Source organism: Pseudorasbora parva, chromosome 23 (genome assembly GCF_024679245.1).
Source record: "Pseudorasbora parva isolate DD20220531a chromosome 23, ASM2467924v1, whole genome shotgun sequence".
In the NCBI taxonomy this organism is placed as follows: domain Eukaryota; kingdom Metazoa; phylum Chordata; class Actinopteri; order Cypriniformes; family Gobionidae; genus Pseudorasbora; species Pseudorasbora parva.
Genome location: NC_090194.1, coordinates 19611444 through 19631991, shown reverse-complemented (window position 1 = coordinate 19631991; position 20548 = coordinate 19611444). Strand labels below are relative to the sequence as shown.

General features: G+C 37.1%; 2 protein-coding genes across 9 annotated transcripts; one reads left to right on the top strand and one right to left on the bottom strand.

The window, feature by feature from the left end:
* The first annotated feature begins 286 nt into the window (after window positions 1–286).
* Window positions 287–9782, top strand: hnrnpd (heterogeneous nuclear ribonucleoprotein D). Of its 8 annotated transcripts, XR_010901343.1 has the most exons (9): window positions 287–649; window positions 1233–1401; window positions 1510–1671; window positions 4596–4727; window positions 5498–5594; window positions 7230–7385; window positions 8010–8104; window positions 8435–8536; window positions 9288–9782. XR_010901343.1 is itself a non-coding variant. In XM_067434152.1 (8 exons), exons 1-7 carry the CDS (start codon window positions 483–485, stop codon window positions 8075–8077), a joined length of 939 nt encoding a protein of 312 aa, XP_067290253.1. In that variant the 5' UTR covers window positions 287–482; the 3' UTR covers window positions 8078–8104; window positions 9288–9782. The 8 variants fall into 8 exon arrangements, 6 of the variants coding, with proteins under 6 accessions (XP_067290253.1, XP_067290252.1, XP_067290250.1 ...); XR_010901342.1 differs by having other exon boundaries at window positions 8010–8536; XM_067434152.1 differs by lacking the exon at window positions 8435–8536 and having other exon boundaries at window positions 7230–7373.
* On the bottom strand, window positions 9593–19935 carry si:ch73-234b20.5 (uncharacterized protein LOC449923 homolog). The gene is made up of 3 exons (XM_067434161.1): window positions 19702–19935; window positions 11434–11595; window positions 9593–11233 (listed from the first exon to the last, which is right to left on the bottom strand). Exons 1-3 carry the CDS (start codon window positions 19702–19704, stop codon window positions 11090–11092), a joined length of 309 nt encoding a protein of 102 aa, XP_067290262.1. The 5' UTR covers window positions 19705–19935; the 3' UTR covers window positions 9593–11089.
* Window positions 19936–20548: the final 613 nt, after the last annotated feature.

Sequence of the window (20548 nt, the reverse complement as noted above, 5' to 3'; positions counted from 1 at the left end):
AAAAGTGTCCTTTATTTTGTATTTTAGTTCTTTTCCTGACGTTTTTTCGATAAAGGGATTAAAAAATGGGAAAAAAAATTTGTTGTGCTGTTTTCATTTTCTATGAGTTATACACTACCTGTAACATACCTATGCTATAAAATATGTATATATATACCAACTTATTTTCACATCGTTGGGGATGTACAGAATAATTAAATGTTACACATACACTGCGGGATCAATGATTACTCAAATTCAACTAATGTGCGTAAGAGTAGTGTCGCGTTTTTGAAGTGACGTCATCACGTTCCACTTCCGTTTCGCCGCCATTTTGTGAATGGACGCCGTTGCCATCGACATCCCGAAACGAGACTGAAATAAACGCGATTCTGAGCCTAATTGATACGATTTGCTGTCATTTTGCATCAATTATAACCTAAGACGTTTCCTCAAGAAAACACGACTTGATAGCGCGAGTTTTCGCCGAGAATTGAACAAAGATGTCGGAGGAGCAGAATCTGGGCGAAGACTCGATGATGATGAAGATGGAGGATGATGATGGAGAGGGTTTGGGTGAAGAGCAGATGCCGGGCGCTGATGAAGAGGGCGGGCAAGGAGAGGCGGAGGGCTCCAAGATAGATGCCAGTAAAAATGAAGAGGATGAAGGGTGAGTCCCGGCTCCTGTAAATTAGCACCATGGAGACAGCAATAAATAAACCCGAATTTAGACATTTTCTTATTCTAATAACGTCAGATTAATTAAGTCATTTTTGTGAATCTTTGAGTCTTTTAGACTTATGCATTTCGTGCAAATGTCAGCGCTTAATCAATATCTTATTTTTTTCTTGATAGGCCACATTTTCTAATGCGCAAACTATGTACATGACGTGAATATACATCTGTATAATTGTGCATATAGTCGCGTGATGATGTTGCAGCTGTTCGCTAGTTTTCCAAACACATTTGCCTTTCAAATGCAAGTTTGTCAAATGTTAAAAGCATCTTTTCAAACAAGAAACTCAATAAACCTGGTGTTTGTGTTCAACATTTGGCGGTGTGCGTTCATAGTGTGTTTAGTTTTACCACGTTACACTTTATATTATTATTTCTGTCAAAGTAAAGCTTAACATAAAGTAAGGCTTAACATTGAAACATAATCAAGTAGTTATTGGCATTGGTTTTTAGCTGATGTATGATTTCTGTTGATCACCTTAATATCTTCAGCCATCGTCTGTTATCTTTGTTTTCAGAAAAATGTTTGTGGGGGGTTTGAGTTGGGACACAACTAAGAAAGACCTGAAGGATTACTTCACCAAATTTGGAGAGGTGGTCGACTGCACCTTGAAACTGGATCCTTTGACAGGCCGGTCCAGGGGATTTGGCTTTGTTCTGTTTAAAGAAGCTGATAGTGTGGAAAAGGTAAAAAGCTATTAGTTGAGCAGCATTACCTTAGTTTCAGTTATGGCAGTAGACAGCAAGGCAACCTTGTTTGAATAAATCAAAGATTGATATCTGATCCTTGTCAAGGTGATTACGCAAAAGGAGCACAAACTGAATGGAAAAGTGATTGACCCTAAGAAAGCAAAGGCAATGAAGTCTAAAGAGCCTGTGAAGAAGATATTTGTGGGAGGTCTTTCCCCAGATACTCCAGAAGAGAAGATCCGAGAGTACTTTGATGCCTATGGAGAGGTATGGAGATATTGTTTTTATATAAGATCTGACGCACAGACACATTATACTGGTACACATGCGTTTTCTTTCTCAACTGTTTACTAAATTTGTTTACGTGAATACTCTCCAAGACCGCAATTTTGACATCATTTTGTGTGTATTTGACGTAGGGCTGTCAAAATTGCTCAAAAATGATGTTTGAATATTCCCTATCAAAAAAACATATATTCAAACATCTGGGTACGCATTTTGTAAATGACGTGCATTACGTCAATAACAGGACGAATGAAAACAAAGAGACATAACTACTTGTATAGGTAGTCTATTTAAGTTTAAACATATTTGACAACGTATATTACTTAAACAAAAACAAGTAAATTAACTAATGGCCAAGACCGCAGACCTCACTCTCTCTCGCCCTCTCTGCGCATTACAGTTTAAATGAACAAACAAATTTTGAGTGCTGATCAAGAGATTTGTGCAAGCAATTTAAAGTCGTGACTTTTGTCCCAAATATAGAAGGCATCATTCAGTGACTGAAACAATTATTCATATTAATTGAAGTTTTACACCATATTGAACGCTCCGAGCTGTGCTGTGGTAAACATGGAACCTTTCCTTGACATGAAACGTTAAAGCGTTAGTTCAACCAAAAATGAAATTGTTGTCATTAAAGGGTCATGAAACCCCCCTGCTGCAGCGGTGTTTTTTCACACCTTCGATTTGAAAAGGCTTGTTAAAAGGGGAGTGGTCGACTGTGAAAAGGTGGGATGGTATTGTGTGGAAAGAGGGAATGTTTGCATAAATAGGGGAGTGTCAGTAGGTGCATTAAGATTAGCCATACCAACAGCAGCAGTTACAGCGGTTCTGAGACATGTTCTTGGTTCACGTTGGCATTGTTTACCACAGTGAGATTAAATCAGGGATGAATACAGCGAATGAGAGAGCTATGAGTGGCGTGCAGAGATCGCAAATCATTCAGCTCTTCAAAGTTCAAACCAGCATAATTCAGTGAGAAATGAAAATAAATGTTATTCTGCATGACGAAATATTTTGCAAACGTGATAAAACTATATTTGTCCAAATATGCACGCTGTTTGGCAAGATGATCAACGCGCCGACGTGATAAGAGAACGTGAACCACCCAACATGCGATGCGACAGAGATGTGTAATTCTAGATCGGGGTAAAAGCGAAGGGGTTTGAGGCTAGTCTCGACCGCGCATCTGAAGCAGAGCGACGCGCGCTGGGTTGCCGTGACGATCCGCGCTGTTTATCACTCGGCAGCTAAATCTATATTTGTCCAAACTTGCACACGGTTTCACTAAGAGCCCGAACACATGCGGTTTAGTGCATGGCTGTGACGACAAATAAAACGGAGAGGACGTGGCTTTTGTTCATTAGTCTACAGATTACAGATTGGTTATTTTGCACTCCTGACATAGATAGTCAACGCTTGGAGGTTCGGCGTGCGATTCCTCAGGTGAATTTTACTTTACCGAGCCTTTGTAGCAAAGGCTTCCACAGACGGCGCCGGTTACAGCTCGCTCGGCGCCCTTTACGTTATTTCGTATCAGCACAACGCCTAGCTTTCCTCTGTGACTTTTCCGCACGCTGCTTCCAAAACTTCCCCACCATATCTCTACAATATTGATGTAAGACGAGCCTGACAGAAGTGACTGTCTCATGCATATTAACTAAATTATCTTGTATGCATACTACAGCGCAGGGATTGGACTGAATGAGCTTTATGTCATGAATATATATCGAGAATCGCTCGGAGCGGTCGACGTCAGCATGTGCCCAGCAGCCCATACTTGGGCCGAAAAGGCCGTGCCGACGTCAGCATTTGTGACGTTGCTCCGACTAAGCTTTTCAAACCGGAAGACAGAAATCGCTCTGAAAAATGCAAAAATAACTATTTTCACATATGAATACCATTAATGAGTACCCTTAGTGTTTTCAAAGATGTGCAGCCTATACATATCTGTTTACATCTCAAAAAAAGTGTTTTGGGGTTTCATGACCCTTTAATGACTCACCCTAATGTTGTTCCACACCCGTAAGACCTCCGTTCATCTTCAGAACACAGTTTAAGATATTTTATATTAAGTCCGACAGCGTATCTAAGTGTATGCCATGTCCATGTCCAGAAAGGGAATAAACACATCATCAAAGTAGTCCATATGTGACATCAGTTAGTTAATTAATTAGTTAGAATCTCTTGAAGCATCGAAAATACATTTTGGTCCAAAAATAACAAGCTACGACTTTATTCAGCATTGTCTTCTCTTCGCGTTTGTTTTCAAACCTCAAAAAAAGATTCAAATGGTCATGAATCAGCTTATTGATTCAAGATTTGAATCGCGTGTCAAACTGCTGAAATCACGTGACATTGGCGATCCGAATCATGAATCAATACGCTGATTCATGACCGTTTGAATCTTTATTTGAGGATTGAAAACAAACGCGGAAGAGAAGACAATGCTGAATAAAGTCGTAGTTTTTGCTATTTTTGGACCAAAATGTATTTTCGATGCTTCAAGAGATTTTAATTAACAAACTGATGTCACATATGGACTACTTTGATGATGTTTTTATTCCCTTTTTGGACATGGACAGTATAGTGTGCCTATACTTATATACGCTGTCGGACTAAATATAAAATATCTTAAACTGTGTTCCGAAGATGAACGGAGGTCTTACGGGTGTGGAACGTTTGCACGTGACTGTTTTAAACCCGTGTTAGACCCGTGTTTCCCCCTTTTCTGACCCGACCCACACCCATATTCAACACGGTTGGATGTTTTTCACCCGCTTCAGCAAAATTGCCGGTCGACCCGTCGGGTACCTTACCTGAACCTGTGCAGGACTCTGGACTGCGTTACACGCTACTGCTGAAATATATGTATACCTTACATTTCATCTCTATATTTTTCCCAGGTGGATTCCATTGAGCTGCCAATGGAGAATAAAACGAATAAAAGACGAGGTTTTTGTTTCATAACATTTAAAGAGGAGGAACCAGTAAAGAAAATTATGGAGAAGAAGTACCACAACATCGGTTTAAGTAAGGTAAAGTCTTAACAATCCTAATGTGCATGAACTGGCCATTTAATCTTTAATCTCGTCTTTAATCACAAATATTATATAGCTTCATTATTTTTAAACTCTCATTCAAACATGTTTTCACATAGTTTTTGTATTATAGACAACTTAATGGAAACAAAGTGAAATAGTTTTTTGTACAAATTTATTAAAAACTACAGATGATATGCGGAAAAACAGATATTGTGACTTTGAATTAAGAATTTGTTCCCACATCTTATGAATTCTTGGCCATGTTTTTTCTTTTTATTTCTTAATTTGTTCCCTTGTGTTAATTAAAAGGGGTCATCATATGATGCCATTATTTTGTTTATTGGGTGTAATATAATAGGTTAACATGCTTTCATGTTCAAAACACTTTTTTTTCACATACTGTACACTATTGCATCATTGATTTTACTAGTCTCTCTGAAACTCGCTGATTTCTATAAAGCCCTTCCTTCTGAAATGCCCTGAGTTTTCAGACCCAGTGTGTTGTGATAGGACAATCACCTCGGGCATGTGTAGGAAATGTGACTGTCCTAACCATAATCACAAGCTTCAGCTTCTAAGACTTTTAAAGCAATTATAAACACAATAATGTCGTCGGTTTTACTGTATCAGTTTAAGCCTGAGGCAGATTTTGACTTGGTGTTGTACTCACTCAGGTTCAGGAGGCTGTCCTCCATAAAATAAGCAGTGACGTTTTTTGCATTTGTGGTTTCTGTTAGTTATGTGGAATTTGAATGTGTGTGCAGTGTGAGATCAAAGTGGCCATGTCAAAGGAGCAGTACCAGCAGCAGCAGCAGTGGGGCGGAAGAGGAGGATACTCCTCCAGGTCCAGAGGGAGAGGAGGTGTGTTCTCTCTGATTATCTAGCATTCTGTGATGAACTGAAACAGAACACTATAAGTAACATGCCACATTATCCCTTGATTCAGAATGTAGAAATTGGTTGGAATGGAGTCGGACATTGAATTGGATGGATGTTAAATTATAATGATAGGAAAAGGAATTTACTGAACATGCATTGAGAAACAACAAAACATAATTCATTTGGACTAATGATATGTTGGATAATTTTTTTTAAGATTAGATACACTAAACTAAGTACAATAGAGTACAACAGTCCGATTCTGGATGTGAAAAAAGGAAATTGATTTTGAGCAACTTATAAACCTTTAAAGACAGATCAACCTACTGTGATCTACGAGGTTGTTAATCAATAGTGTTTGCTTCCTTTGTAGCTGTCAGTCTGCATTATTTCAACTTATTTCTAAAATACATTTACATTTAATCATTTAGCAGACGCTTTTATCCAAAGCGACTTACAAAAAAGGGGAGAGTAATAGAAGCAACGAAACAGACAAGGCCAACAACCTGTAAGAGCTGTAAGAAATCTCAATTAATTAGCACAGTACACATTTTTTTTTTTTTTTTTTTTGTAACAGACATCTACAACAAAAACTCACGTACGCAAAATGCCGAACACTGGATTTTGATAGCTATGATAACAAGCTTATCAAAGCTTAAACAAAAATAATTGTTTAACAAAAGAAGTTGGTGAAAAACTACATTACCCATGATGCTGTACAAAAATTCCACCAACCAGAGTTGGCAAAGTTGATAAAAAGATCTTTTTAGCTCCACCCACTCTCATGAAGCACTGCGAATGATGTAATGAATTGATACTTTACTATTTGTATATTAAACTTTGATATATATATATATATATATATATATATATATATATATATATATATATATATATATATATATATATATATATATATATATATAATTATATACAGTCTATATATACATATTTCAACATTTTTAAATTAATTGTTTTATACTTCTCCATTGCTTTTAATTGGATTATACTTTTTGCAATGCTTTATGGGATTGTAGTTCTTTCCCTCATTAAAGCAGTTAAGTGCAGTCTTGTACCTTTTAATTCTTTTCTGATTTTCAACAAAAGATTCTGCTTCAAATCAAAGTTGGTAATGTTTTGATTCTCCTTGTAGCTGATTGGCTTGGTTCATGGCTTTATAACTCGAACAAACACTTTTTTTTCTTCTTTTTTTATCCTTAAAAAAATCATTAAACAAAAATCCTTCTGGAACCAACTGCTGAAAATGTGGGAGGGTGACTAATGCTCTCTATAACAAAGTCAATTTACACATCCATTCAGATTTTGCAGTGCAAAAAAAAGTCTTGGACATGGTGTTTTTCCAATATGATGTCCACATTAATTAAATACAATGAAGAAGAGAAAGAGAAATGTGGCAATCTTATTAGTATTTCTGGACATCAATTTGAAACCAGTTTGACCAAATTTCATTCCACTTTAATTTTATGTTCTTGTCATTCCAAATGTGAATTTTGTGTTCTGCATTATGTTTGATACCCCAAATCCCCATCCATCTTTATACAGTTGCAGTCGCCTGAATCTTTATTAATTGTGCTATACGTTTGGTGTCTGCTACAGGTCCCAATCAGAATTGGAACCAGGGATACGGAAATTACTGGAATCAAGGTTATGGAAATTACGGAAACTATGGCTACAACAATCAAGGCTATGGTGGATACGGGGGCTATGATTACTCGGGTTACAACAACTACTACGGATATGGTGACTACAGCAGTATGTAATACTGTTTGTGAACGCACAGATGACAAAACTAAGGATATATTGTATCGTGGATTGTCGGTACTCGACCCGGACTATGACAATTGTGCACTAAATTATCTGAGCAGAATGCACATGCTTGTATGATACATGCCTTACGCTTTGAGAGAAAACTCTAGAACATTGCTGCAGTTGCTTTTTGTCTTACAGGGAAGGAAGGCTTGCTTGCACAAAGCTACATTGTACATATGTATTATAATAACTATGGTGCTAAATATAGAAAGGGATGTCTTAGCTTCAAAACACATTTGTCAAAGTGCCTTTGAATCCATTGGATAGTAACTGAACATGTAAATCTGTAGGCCATGCAAAAAACGACCGCTGGTCGTTTTTAGAAGAAAATAAACAGTTTTCAAACATTCACCCATTTACTCCACAAATTTTTGTCTCTCACCATATTTTCAGAATACAGTATTTTCAATACAATTAACGTAAGTATGTCGCAAGCATCACAAATTTGGCTCTAAAACCGAAATGGCAATGTTTTTTTCTATGAAGTGCCTTTCTCAGTGATCTTCTCGAGCGACCGTACACCACCAACACATTTGCGTTGTTTCTGTTTTGTGCTCCCAACTCTAGATCAGCAGAGCGGCTACGGCAAATCCCCGAGGCGAGGCGGCCATCAAAACACGTACAAGCCGTATTAACCTTTAAACTCCAACAGAAACGTGCAGGTATGTTGTTGCGTTGCTCACGGCGGCGCATCTTTAGATTTCTAAATCATCTCCATTTAATCTTTTTGTAATGTACATTGCTTAATTTTTGTTTTTCTTTAAAGTTTCACAGCACCCTGAAGTGCTTTACAGTAGTGGTAACATAGAGACTTTTGGCAGTAATGTAACAGCTGGCTTTTGGCTGTTTCTTGCCATTTTGTAACTGTAAAAATTAACAGGTACAGTACTGCTAAATGGGAAATTACCAGAAAATATGGAATTACAAGGAAAGAAAACCGAAGAATGTTGTCTTCTCCTAACTCTGACATATACCTTGTTTGTACCTGCCAGCGGGGACTTCCTTGCAGGCCATGAGCTGACTTCCCGATTGTCTCAGGCCCGCTCAATGCGGACAGGGTACGAGAGGCGTACGCTCTCGAATGCTCCCATTTGGTATGGTCTTCCAACATCCTGTATACGAATTGTAAACAAAAAAAACAACAGCAGCTACAGCAACAAAACATAAAAAGGACACGTCAAGCTTTTATCTTCTCTTTTGCTTTCGTTTTCCTCTTAAAACGTCTTGGGATTGCTTTTATGTAATGATATCTTATAATTTAATGCCATTTTTTACAGGCACCATCAAGTAATGGTAAAATATGACGAGAGCCGGAATAAAATTAACTGTTCACTTTTTGAAGGATACGGCTTTCTCTGGACTTTCCAGTGTTAATATGCACTGTAATGCTTGCTTTTCTTTATTTGTAGCTCGTGTAGCTGTAATTTCCTGTAGTCCATGAGCTACAAGCCGGTTTGTACTCGGATGCCGCTGCGCCGGAGAAGTGCTTTTTTAAATATTTGTATTGTGTGATTTTTCTACTGACAGCGGTGGAAAAAGCTTCACCTGTAAACCGTGTTAATTTCATCTAACATATTCTCTTTTTTAACCTTTTGCGATCTTTGAAAAGTCATATTGTTTATGAGAACTTATCCTTGAAATGCTTTCCTTTTGTGTTTTAATTTCCATCAATTCAAGGTTTTGCATTTAAATGTTATGAGATTTTTTTAATTTAATAACTATTATTCTATTTCAAAGTCACGGCTTGTCTCCTTATTGAAATTTAAATTGAATTGGGATTCCTTAACATTTTATGACTCTGTGTCTTTCTGAAGCATAATTAATATTTTCTTCTTTGTTTTTCAGACGGAAGGGCGAATTGAAAAGCACACGAGAGGAGAAAACGAGAGGGCGAGACATGTTAAATATGGAGTCGATCAACACGTTACTACACTTTGTTCGCCAGTTCAAATCTGAAATTTATTTCAAGAACGCGCACTAAAGTTTCAAGTGTTATTTCGATAGATAGTCATACAGAATTTTTTTTGTATGTGTGTGTTTAATTTGTTGTTATAGAGCTTGTGAAAGTTTATAATCGTATTCCCTGCTGTGTAGCTCTTGTACATTTGTGTTGTGCATTGAACCATAGAGAGCCCAAATAATTTAGAAACTGTTTGTATACAGGTCTATTAATTTATTGCTTACAAGTGCGTACAGAGTGTAGGCCATTTAATATTCATTTCATATTGCAGTATTTTGCTACAGAGTCATGTAAACCATTGAAAAATACAACAAAATAAAGTGTATGAAACTTAAGCCTGTTATTTCTTCAAAAATTAAAGTAATATTTCACCCAAAAAATGAAGATTGTCATCATTCACTCGCCTTCGTGTCATTTCAAAGGTTTTTCCTTCAGTGTATCTCAAAAGCTGAATCCTTCCTGCTGTTGTTAATGTAATATAAGTAAAAAGGGCTGTAGTCGACCTCTAAAATAAACAAGTGTCATGAAAGTAGTGCTTGTGTGTTTTTCCAAGCCCTCTGAAAGAATATTAAAAAAGATTAAGCACACGAGTAATGTAGACTATAGTTTTATGGTGCTCATTTTGTTTTATGATGCTCGTTTTGGAGTTAAACAATACCCATTCTCTCAGTATCTTGAACATGTAAATCTCTTTCATTATATTGTTTCCAGGAAGAAAGTAATTTAACTTTTGGGTTAACTCTTCCTTTCAATTATATAGCTTTATACAATAAGTTTATGCCAGAAAGTATTTCCTGTATGGAGCACATTAGTTCTGTCCCACATGACACTACTTTTATACACTATGTAATCATCCGGAGTTTTATAATGTTATTGTGTCACCCGCCATCACGTTTATCAGCTCCTCCCCCTCCGCTACTTAATTAAAGTTGCGTCAGTAGAGAGCGTGTTTACAATAAACGGCCGCGAATTTACTTAATCGTAAACCTAATTTGATCGAAGTTACCATTAATGTTTTTTGTGTTTAGATTAATTTAGGTTTACTACGCTCTTGGAAATCGCAGTCCAGGCTATTTATACTACAATAAGGCACAGAATAGGGCGAACTGGGACGCCCCCTAATACATCCTCTTGACAAACACTTGACTGATACATCATTTGAATTCCAGAAAATGTACTTTGTCTAGCTATAAAATCAGTGTCACGAGTAGGCTACAAAGTGGTTTCACAGTAGTTAAAACAAGCAGAAACATCCAGGAATCATACGATTCAATGTCATATAACAGTTCACAGCATTTAAGCCATACACTAGGTATGCAGCTGCTTCTTCTTCTTTATTTTTTATGTAATATAATTTAAATGAAATAGTTTTTGATGTCTTCGGGATGAACATGTCTAGCAAAGTGGTTAGTCTCAAAGTCAATCTAATAATAAAACCTAAACATTTGTCAAAAATATCATACTTATGCTGTATTAGTCCTAAAACATTATAATACCCTAAAAACAATGCATATGTATAGAAAAGCCCAGACACATTGTCCCAGAATTACATAGAATATCATAGGAAATGTCATTATAACAAAAATAGCAATTTATCTATACATAAATCCAGTTACTTATGCAGGTGGGGTAATCATCAATGCCTGTAGGTATACAAATTATTAAAATGCATTCAAACTGTTTGTATTTATGTTGGAATCACACCTGTTGCTAACAAAATGATTAACACGATTATGGCAAGCACTACCACACCAATTATAATCATCATCTTGGTGTTTCTCCACCACATCTTTCTGGCAACACGTGTGGACGTCTTTTGAAAGGAGTCAGCCTAGGCAAGGGCAGATAATTACAGAAATAATAATTATTAACAACAACAACAAATTATGACTGGTTTTAATAACGGACATGTTTAATTCAGTTCTTTTGAGATCTTATAAAATATAATATTATATAATATATTATAATATATAGCAATAAATGTTATATATTTGTATAATTTTAGCACTTGATGGGTCTGGGAGGCTTTACCGTAGCTTGGAGGTCATCGGTTTTGCCAATCAGGTCATCTAACCTCTCTCCTCTCTCCAGAACTTTGTTGATGTTGTCTTTGAGAATTACTTTAACGTCATTGACTTGATCCTGAACTTGATTGAGTTTGCTAGGTGCTGATGGTTCGGTGTTGTAGTCAGCCTATATTACAAAGAGAAAAAAACTGTTGTTTACTGCTGGGCCCGACATAATACTCTGAACAGGCAAAGAAATGAGCCTGGGCTTGGGCCAAAACTGCCCCATATGTTCCAATCTTACATTTAGAAGCTTAAAGGCTTCTGTCATCTGTAGAACCTTTTAGGGGTTCCCATTATTTTATGGATTTTATTAATCATGTTTTAATTAATTACTGCTTTCAATCGATTACATAAAAATATAAAACAATTTCAGTAAAAAAATTATTATTATTATTTTTTAAACATTTTATACTGTAATAATTTCACAGTTACTTTCCAAATTAATGTAAAAACAATGTAAAGACAGTATATTTTAAATATTGTTATTGCATTTTTTATGAATGAAGGCAAGTATCACTGATTAATACCATTCTCTATGAAATATATATTTTTAAACATTAATGGTAGACATTCAACATTACAGTAATGAAAGCTATATCAACTTCAAAATTTATTAGGCTTAAAAAAATTACTTTTAATTTAAGGGAACTTAAAACAATACTCTCATAAACCCTTTATAATTAATGGCATATTTACCTGTGGCCTTCCTACCCATCTACACTAAAAAAAATAAAAATAAAGATACGTTGGATTTACTTAATTTTTTTAATGTTAACTGGTTCTACGTAACTGGGTTATGTTGAATTTAATTAACATTGTTTATTTCAATAAACTTAAGTTTTTTTTTTTTTACGTAAGGTTAATTAAATGCCTTTTAGTTGAATCAGGTTAACATTCTTAATTTTGTCCAAAACTATTAGGTTCAATTATTCTAAAATAAATATAAAACAAAAACCATAACAAGTAATCCAGTGTAATTACACATTTACAAATGTTATTTAACAAGAAAACCTTTTACAAAATTGTATTGGCTAGCCAGAAGATGGTTTTGTTACATCCATGGCATGCTCAAAGTAGTTGTTTTTTATTATTAAAACAACTTTAATTGTTATTACTTTGATTGTTATTAGCAGGTCCTGACCCTGAGCACATGTGCTACACTTCACCAGTGGTAACCTCCAAAAACACTAACATAACAAAAACCTTTAAATACCAACATTAAACATCAAAAAGTCTCTCCATTTTATCATCTTGTTAAAAATGCATAAAATAGCACATTTACTCTCTGAATTCAGCCGCTTTGCAAAGCATGATGGGAAGTGAATGTCCAGTTTGTTCGGGTTACTTGATTGAATCAAGTTATTTGAAAATAAAAACATTAAGTTAAGTCAAAGAGTAACGGTTTTATGTCAATATAACATAAAGCAGTTACATTTGAACCAGAAACCTAATACAATGATGTTAAATCAAGATGTGATACTTAAATAAAGTGAACAGCATCATGCAATCATTTTTTTGAGTCTGCACTGCATAAATAATCAATTACTATAGTTTAGTCCTCATTAAAGCTACAATGTTCTCTGTTATTTTTGTTCTGGCTGCTATGACTTTAAAGGGTTAGTTCAGCCAAAAATGAAAATTCTGTAAGACCTTCGTTCATCTTCGGAACACAAATGAAGATATTTTTAATGAAATCCTATAGAGCACTCTGACCCCTCCAAATAGACAGTAATTTAATTAACACTTTCAAAAGGTAAAGAAATCATTAAAACGGTCCATGTGACCAGTAATTCAATTTCAATTTTAATAAAGCGATGGGAATACTTCTTGTATGCAAAAAACAAACAAAAATAACGACTTTATTCAACAATCTCTTCTCGTCTGTGTCAGTCTCCTACGCTGTTGACGTAGTAAATACAGTACAGCGATTTCAAAGCACTACGCCAGAACGCTGGCTTACTATTGGCCGACACTGTTCACGTGAGCACCACGACGCATACGTGTGAGGTTAACACAAGTGCTAGCCAATGGTGAGCCGTAGAACTCGGAAGTGCTGCACTGTTTACACTACATCAACTGCAGAGAAGAGATTGTTGAATAAAGTCATTATCTTTGTTTGTTTTTTGTGTGCAAAAAAATATTATTTTAACGATGTCTTTTACCTTTCTGGGCGTTGAAAGTGTTTATTAAATTGCTGTCTACGGAGGGGTCAGACGTCAGAGAGCTCTCGGATTTCATCAAAAATATCTTCATTTGTGTTCCGAAGATGAACGAAGTTCTTACGGGTTTGGAATGACATTAGGGTGAGTAAATGATGACCACATTTAAATTTTTGGTGAACTAACCCTTCACAAGCATCTCATTTTCTGAAAACTCTTTAAGTTAATTTAAGTTATTTAACTAATTTAAGACTGCTGTTATGAGAATACTCAAAAATACAGCCATGCTGGCATAATAATGTGTTATTTGTTCGTTCAAGCACGAAAGAGAACTCGATACTGGCACACGTCTTTCTGTGTGTTGTGTGTGTGACATGTAGACAGGACATTCATAGACAGTGCGTTCTATTTGTATTATCGGGCTTGAATGGTCTAAAAGCATCTTTTGTTGACCCTGGAATGACATTCCTGTCCAAAATCATCATCCTAACCCTGATTTTATCCCTAAAATCAGAGGGTTAAGATGACGAATAACACGTATGATGTACAAGCACCTAACCCTGGTTTAAAGCCTAAACTTGAAATAAACTGTAAACTTGTCCCTCAAATCTGATTGGTTGATTAAAAAGTGATGTTGACAAGGACGTTGATCCAGGAACTTGTACTTGGTGAAGTCAGGTTCACCATAAAACCTCACTGAATCTTTTTTCTAGTGTTATGTAGCAGGCTTTGACCAGTTTCATAATATTTTTTGAAAATGATACAAAACACGGTCATCACTTTTATATCATTCATAACTTTAAAAGAAACCTTGCGTTTGCAGAATCATTGAATCATTCAAATAACAAATTTATCATGAAATACAAAAAAAACATTACTTTAAAATGACTTGTAGAGGATATACTATAGTAAATCAACAATAAACAAAGCAAAAATAATTTCCTCACACAAAAGAAAGTAAAATCTGAAAACATGGTCTGGAGATCCTTCGAGGTGGGGAACATTGTCAGAGCAGAAGCAAGCAGGGTAATCTTGTACGTGGCTTGAGTTATGCATTCTTCGCAAAGACGTGCTGCACGTTTAGCATTGCTGAAGAACCACCAGATCATCACTAATCCTCCACCAAATTACACAGTGTGTGCGAGAGACTGTGGGTTGTAGGCCTCTCCGGGTCTCTGTCTAACCAAGACCAGGTCTTGCATGGGCAAAGCTGAAAACTGGGTTAATCAGAGAAGATCAGAATCAGGCAGGTTTGTCTTTGTGAAGGACGTGTGACTCAATCCACGTATAATGTTATCCTGGAATAAAACATGCTTCCTTATTCTGATGATGTTCCCCAACTCTGAGGATTGGTTTTTCGTGCAGGACAATGCTCCAAACCACACAGCCAGGTAAATCAAGGTCTGGATGGAGGAACACCAGATCAAGACCCTGTCATGGCGATCACAATCTTCAGACCTGAATCCCATTGAAAATCTCTGTAATGTAGCCATTAAATAAAGCAAAGCTGCTTGAAGTTTTGTGACAGGAGTGGCATCAACTAAAGTTGCCCAACAGCAATGTGACTGACTGATAGGGAGCATGCCAAGATGCATGAAACCTATGATAGGAAATCAGGGTTATTCTACCAAATATTGATTTCTAAACTCTTCCTAAGTTAAAACAATCATATTGTGTTGTTTAAAAATGATTATAAACTTTTCTTTGCATTATTCCAGGTCTGAAAACATTACATATTTTTTGTTATTTTATCCGGTGTTCATTTTCTGCAAATAAATGCTCTAAATAACAATATTTTTATTTGAAATTTGGAAATGTTTTGGTCTCAATTTTTTTCCAGAGCAATATATATACACACACACACACACACACACACACACACACACACACACACACACACACACACACACACACACACACACACACACACACACACACACACACACACACACACACACACACACACACACACACACACACACACACACACACACACAAGATGCACCTCTGCAATTTATCAAACAATTGTGCAAGCCACCAATTGTGAAAAGTTCTTCCACTTAAAAATATGAGAGGCCTGTTATTTGCATCATAGGTACACTATGAGAGACAGAATGAGAAAAAAATCCAGAAAATCACATTGTCTGATTTTTAAAGAATTTATTTTCAAATTATGGTGGAAAATAAGTATTTGGTCACCAACAAAAAAGCAAGATTTCTTGCTCTCAGACCTGTAACAACTTCTTTATAATACTCCTCTGTCCTACACTCATTACATCAATGGCACCTGTTGGCAACCAATGGCAACTCATTATCAGTATAAAAGACACCTGTCAATAACCTTAAATAGTCAGACTCCAAACTCCACTATAGCCAAGACCAAAGAGCTGTCAAAGAACACCAAAAACAAAATTGTAGACCTTCAACCAGGCTGGGAAGAATGCAATAGGTAAGCAGCTTGGTATGAAGAAATCAACTGTGGGAGCAATTATTAAAAGATGGAAGACATACAAGACCACTGATAATCTCCCTCGATCTAGGGCTCCACGCAAGATCTCACCCCTTGGGGTCAAAACGATCACAAGAACGGTGAGCAAAAATCCCAGAACCACACGGGGGACCTAGTGAATGACCTGCAGAGAGCTGGGACCAAAATAACAAAGGTTACTACCATTAGTTAGCCTGGATGCCAGCCGAACTTACATTTTTAGGTAGGGAAGTTCGGTCTGGACTCGATCCGTAGAGGAGTTATTATGCCCGAACAGAAACTGTTCGGACCGATCACATTGTCAAGTTGATGACTGACAGATTATCATCAGAAACGTAATCAGCCACGTCATCAAAGAGCGCTTGGGTTGAAGAACTGAGTGTAGATTCCGCCATCGCGTCTGTTATAGAACATATCAACAGCGCATTCATTTTAAAAGAGGAACAGAGGACAGCGATCAAGACATTTGTCGATGGGAAAGATGTTTTGCCGTAGAGGTCTTCACGGAGCACCCGAGACCCGTGGACCCGGGACCGTACAGGTTTGGGTCTATATTATGAATGGTCAGCTGGGTCGGGTCCCAATCTATAACCTCGGGTCCCGGGTCTGTTTAAAATTGTGTATAATACCCGAGTCGATCGGACTTTGAGAACACCTGGCCGTGATCAGAGTCAGCACGGCTTGTGTGTTTTGTGTAACTTGCAAATTGTAAAATTAGGATAAGAAAAGTGTGGGCAGGGAAATAAGGTTTATAAAAATAAAAAAACACAAGCTCTCTCTCTCTTTCGCTCGCGCTCTCTCAGCCGTTTAGAAAGTGGGCAGATTTAATGCAAGCGCATGGTAATAAAGGTGAACTATCACAAATGTTTTCTTTAACGCTCAAATTGCGTAAAAAAGCTCATATTTCAGTTTGCTCCAGCTAACGTGCGAGTGCAGTCTCAAGCGTGTTATGTTTCTATGGCAACCCGAGCTTCTGCAGTGACTGTAATGACTTAGAAATAATATGAATGAACCGTCTTGTTTAATCTTAAAGTTTTGGTGGTCAGACTAAGCTCACAGAGATTATAGCAAATAAATAATGCTAACGTCAGTGGCCATGGCACCCAACGAGCAATCATTAGTCCAAAAGGGAAAACATCCAAAGTTATTATGCAAGTTAACTCGAGTCGAAATGCAAATCTGTAAAGACGCGTAAATCCGTCACCGTGACATAAAGGGGACTTTTACAGCTGAAATTATGAGAGAATTAAGCATGCTTGGAACAACAAGAGAGGAATATTAGACATCACAATCAGGTACAAGGAAGGGAGACAACGGGAATCATATAGGTATGCTGAGACAAAACGTTTTTGTTTTTTTTCGCAGCTTGTTTATTGATTTGTTAAGAGCAGTTTATTGTGGAATATGAGACAATCGGGTCCAATCGGGCCTGTGTCTTCCCGCCGGGTTCGGTTCCAGCTTTCAAATATTAGTTTACATTTTGTTTACACTCATCTTCTACTAGTTCCAGGCAGCATGTGTGCAGTTGAGTTCTGTTGAGAGGTATGCGTCGCTCAACATACGTCACTTACTCTGTAGCTCTGATTGGTCGTAGGTCTGTCCAATTGAGGTCTTTCCTGTGTCAGTTGAAATACGCCCCCATAATCAAAGCCCAATGGAGCAGTATCAGACTCATATTCTGACTAGAATTGAGTATGACCACGTCAGGCTAACCATCAACACACTACGCAAATCCTACAGTGCCAGACGTGTCCCCTGCTTAAGCCAGTACATCTCTGGGCCCATCTGAAGTTTGCTAGAGAGCATTTGGATGATCCAGAAGAGGATTGGGTGAATGTCATATGGTCAGATGAAACCGAGATAGACCTTTTTGGTAAAAACTCAACTTGTCATGTTTGGAGGAGAAAGAATGCTGAGTTGCACCATACTTCTGAAGCATAGGGGGTGGAAACATCATGCTTTGGGGCTGTTTTTCTGCAATGGGACCAGGATGACTGATCCGTGTAAAGGAAAGAATGTATTGCGGCCATATATCGTGTGATTTCGAGTAAATACCATGAAACATGGCTGGGTCTTTCAACATGACAATGATCTTAAACACTTTTTTGGAAGCATTTCAAGGTCCTGGAGTGGCCTAGCCAGTCTCCAGATCTCAACCCATAGAAAATCTTTGGAGGGAGTTGAAAATCCAACAACCCCAAAAAAATCACTGCTCTAGAGGAGATCTGAATGAAGGAATGGGCCAAACTACCAGCAAAAGTGTGTAAACCTTGTGGCGACTTACAGAAAACGTTTGACCTCTGTGATTGCGAACAAGGGGTATATAACAGAGTACTGAGATGAACTTTTGTTATTGACCAAATACTTATTTTCCACCATAATTTGCAAACAAATTCTTTAAAAATCAGACAATTTGATTTTCTGGATTTTTTTCTCATTCTGTCTCTCATAGTTGAAGTGTACCAATGATGAAAATTACAGGCCTCTCTCATATTTTTAAGTAGAAGAACTTTTAAGTAGGAGAACAATTGGTGGCTGAGCTGACTAAATAATTTTTTGCCCCACTGTATGTTTATCAACGTGACTTTAACAATTGATAATGTAGGAAACAGCAGACAATTGTATAGTATAATCAATTGCATGAATGTACCAAAGCATTTGAAATTGTTCAAAACAATGAGAAATCACTTTTATGATGTACGCAAGTGACTAGATGATGATGTGGACGTTGAACGAGTACTTTTAAGAATTTCTGTTGTGATCTGACAAATGTACCAAAGCGACTGAAAAAGACCATGGTAAGAGCAAGAGCATGACAGACGGCCATCTCAACGATTTAAAATGGTAATTCTGTAATGTTATGCTGTGCTATTTTGCGAAAGTAATTTTAGTTCAATGAGGAAATTAACTTAGGTTAATACAATGGGAGTTTTCAAAGCATTTGCAGTTTCCTCAATGGATGTGAGTTATGTGTCTATAGTTTTAATAAATGTTCAGTTATTTGTGCTAGATAGATGATAGATATACTGTATTTTTAACCAGAAAAGCAAAGCAAAGCAGAGATATATATAGATAGATAGATAGATAGATAGATAGATAGATAGATAGATAGATAGATAGATAGATAGATAGATAGATAGATAGATAGATAGATAGATAGATAGATAGATAGATAGATAGATAGATAGATAGATAGATAGATAGACATCAGACAACATGATGTACTGAACTGTGCTAAAAAAAAGTGAAATATAATATTTTCTACTATACGGAATATCACTATTGACTTTTCTGTTTCTTCTAGGATTTCCTTCACACGATCGCCATAGACTTCCTGACTGTGAATTCAGTCCAAAGATCTGGATGAAGTCAGTCGTCATATAATGATATGTCGTCATATTCTGTCCACTACAAAACACTTAAATATTCAATTTCATGTGTTCATTTTCTTTTATGTCATATTTGTACTTAATATTCCTTTGAACACACACATCATCTTAACAGGTTGGTCAAACCCTTGAACAAATAACCATTTAAATAAACATTTAAATAACAAACAGCCGAGGCTCTCAAGTGCGCTTACCATTCTGGTGCTTTTGTGAAACTTCCTCAAATGTTCAACTGTCACTGCCGAGGGTTTTTTCAAAAGTTCAGGCTACGATTACAATCATATCTTAAAGGGTATGACTTCTGGAGGAAACTTCTCAGTCCCGTGAGCTACAACACAAGCACAAAAGAACAGGATGAAACATTACAGAACTCATTTGCAAACAGAGCTTCCCCTCCCTGACGGATTGCACATTAACCAGCAGCTCGAGAGCATGACACTTCCTCCTGACTCCTCCTCCTCAATCTGACCCAGCCCACCACCTGCTGCTCTGCTCATATACAGTACATGTGCAAAGAGTAGCTGCTTTTGATCAGGTCTGTTAACAAAAGTAGTGCAGAGTTTGGTATGGCTGGTATTGATAAGCATATAGCTACACTATATTGCGAAAAGTTTTAGGACGTCTGCCTTTACATGCACATGAATTTTAATGACATCCAATTCTTGCCATTCAGAATTGCCAGTATCCATATCACCCTGTAGACCAAGACTGGTTTCCCACTGAAGCTAAGCAGTGCAGAGCCTGGTCAGTACCTGGATGGCAAACCTCCTGGGAAAGCTATAGCTGCTGGTAGAGTTGTTAGTGAGGCCAGCAAGGAGCACTGGTCTGTGTGGGTCCTAACACCCCAGTATAGAGATGGGGACACTATACTATAAAAGAGCACCCCCTTCGGATGAGACGTTAAACCGAGGTCCTGACTCTCTGTGGTCATTAAAAATCCCAGGATGTCCTTCGATAAAAGAGTAGGGGTGTAACCCCGGCATCCTGTCCATCATGGCCTCCTAATAATCCCCATACACTGACTGGCTTCGTCACTCTGTC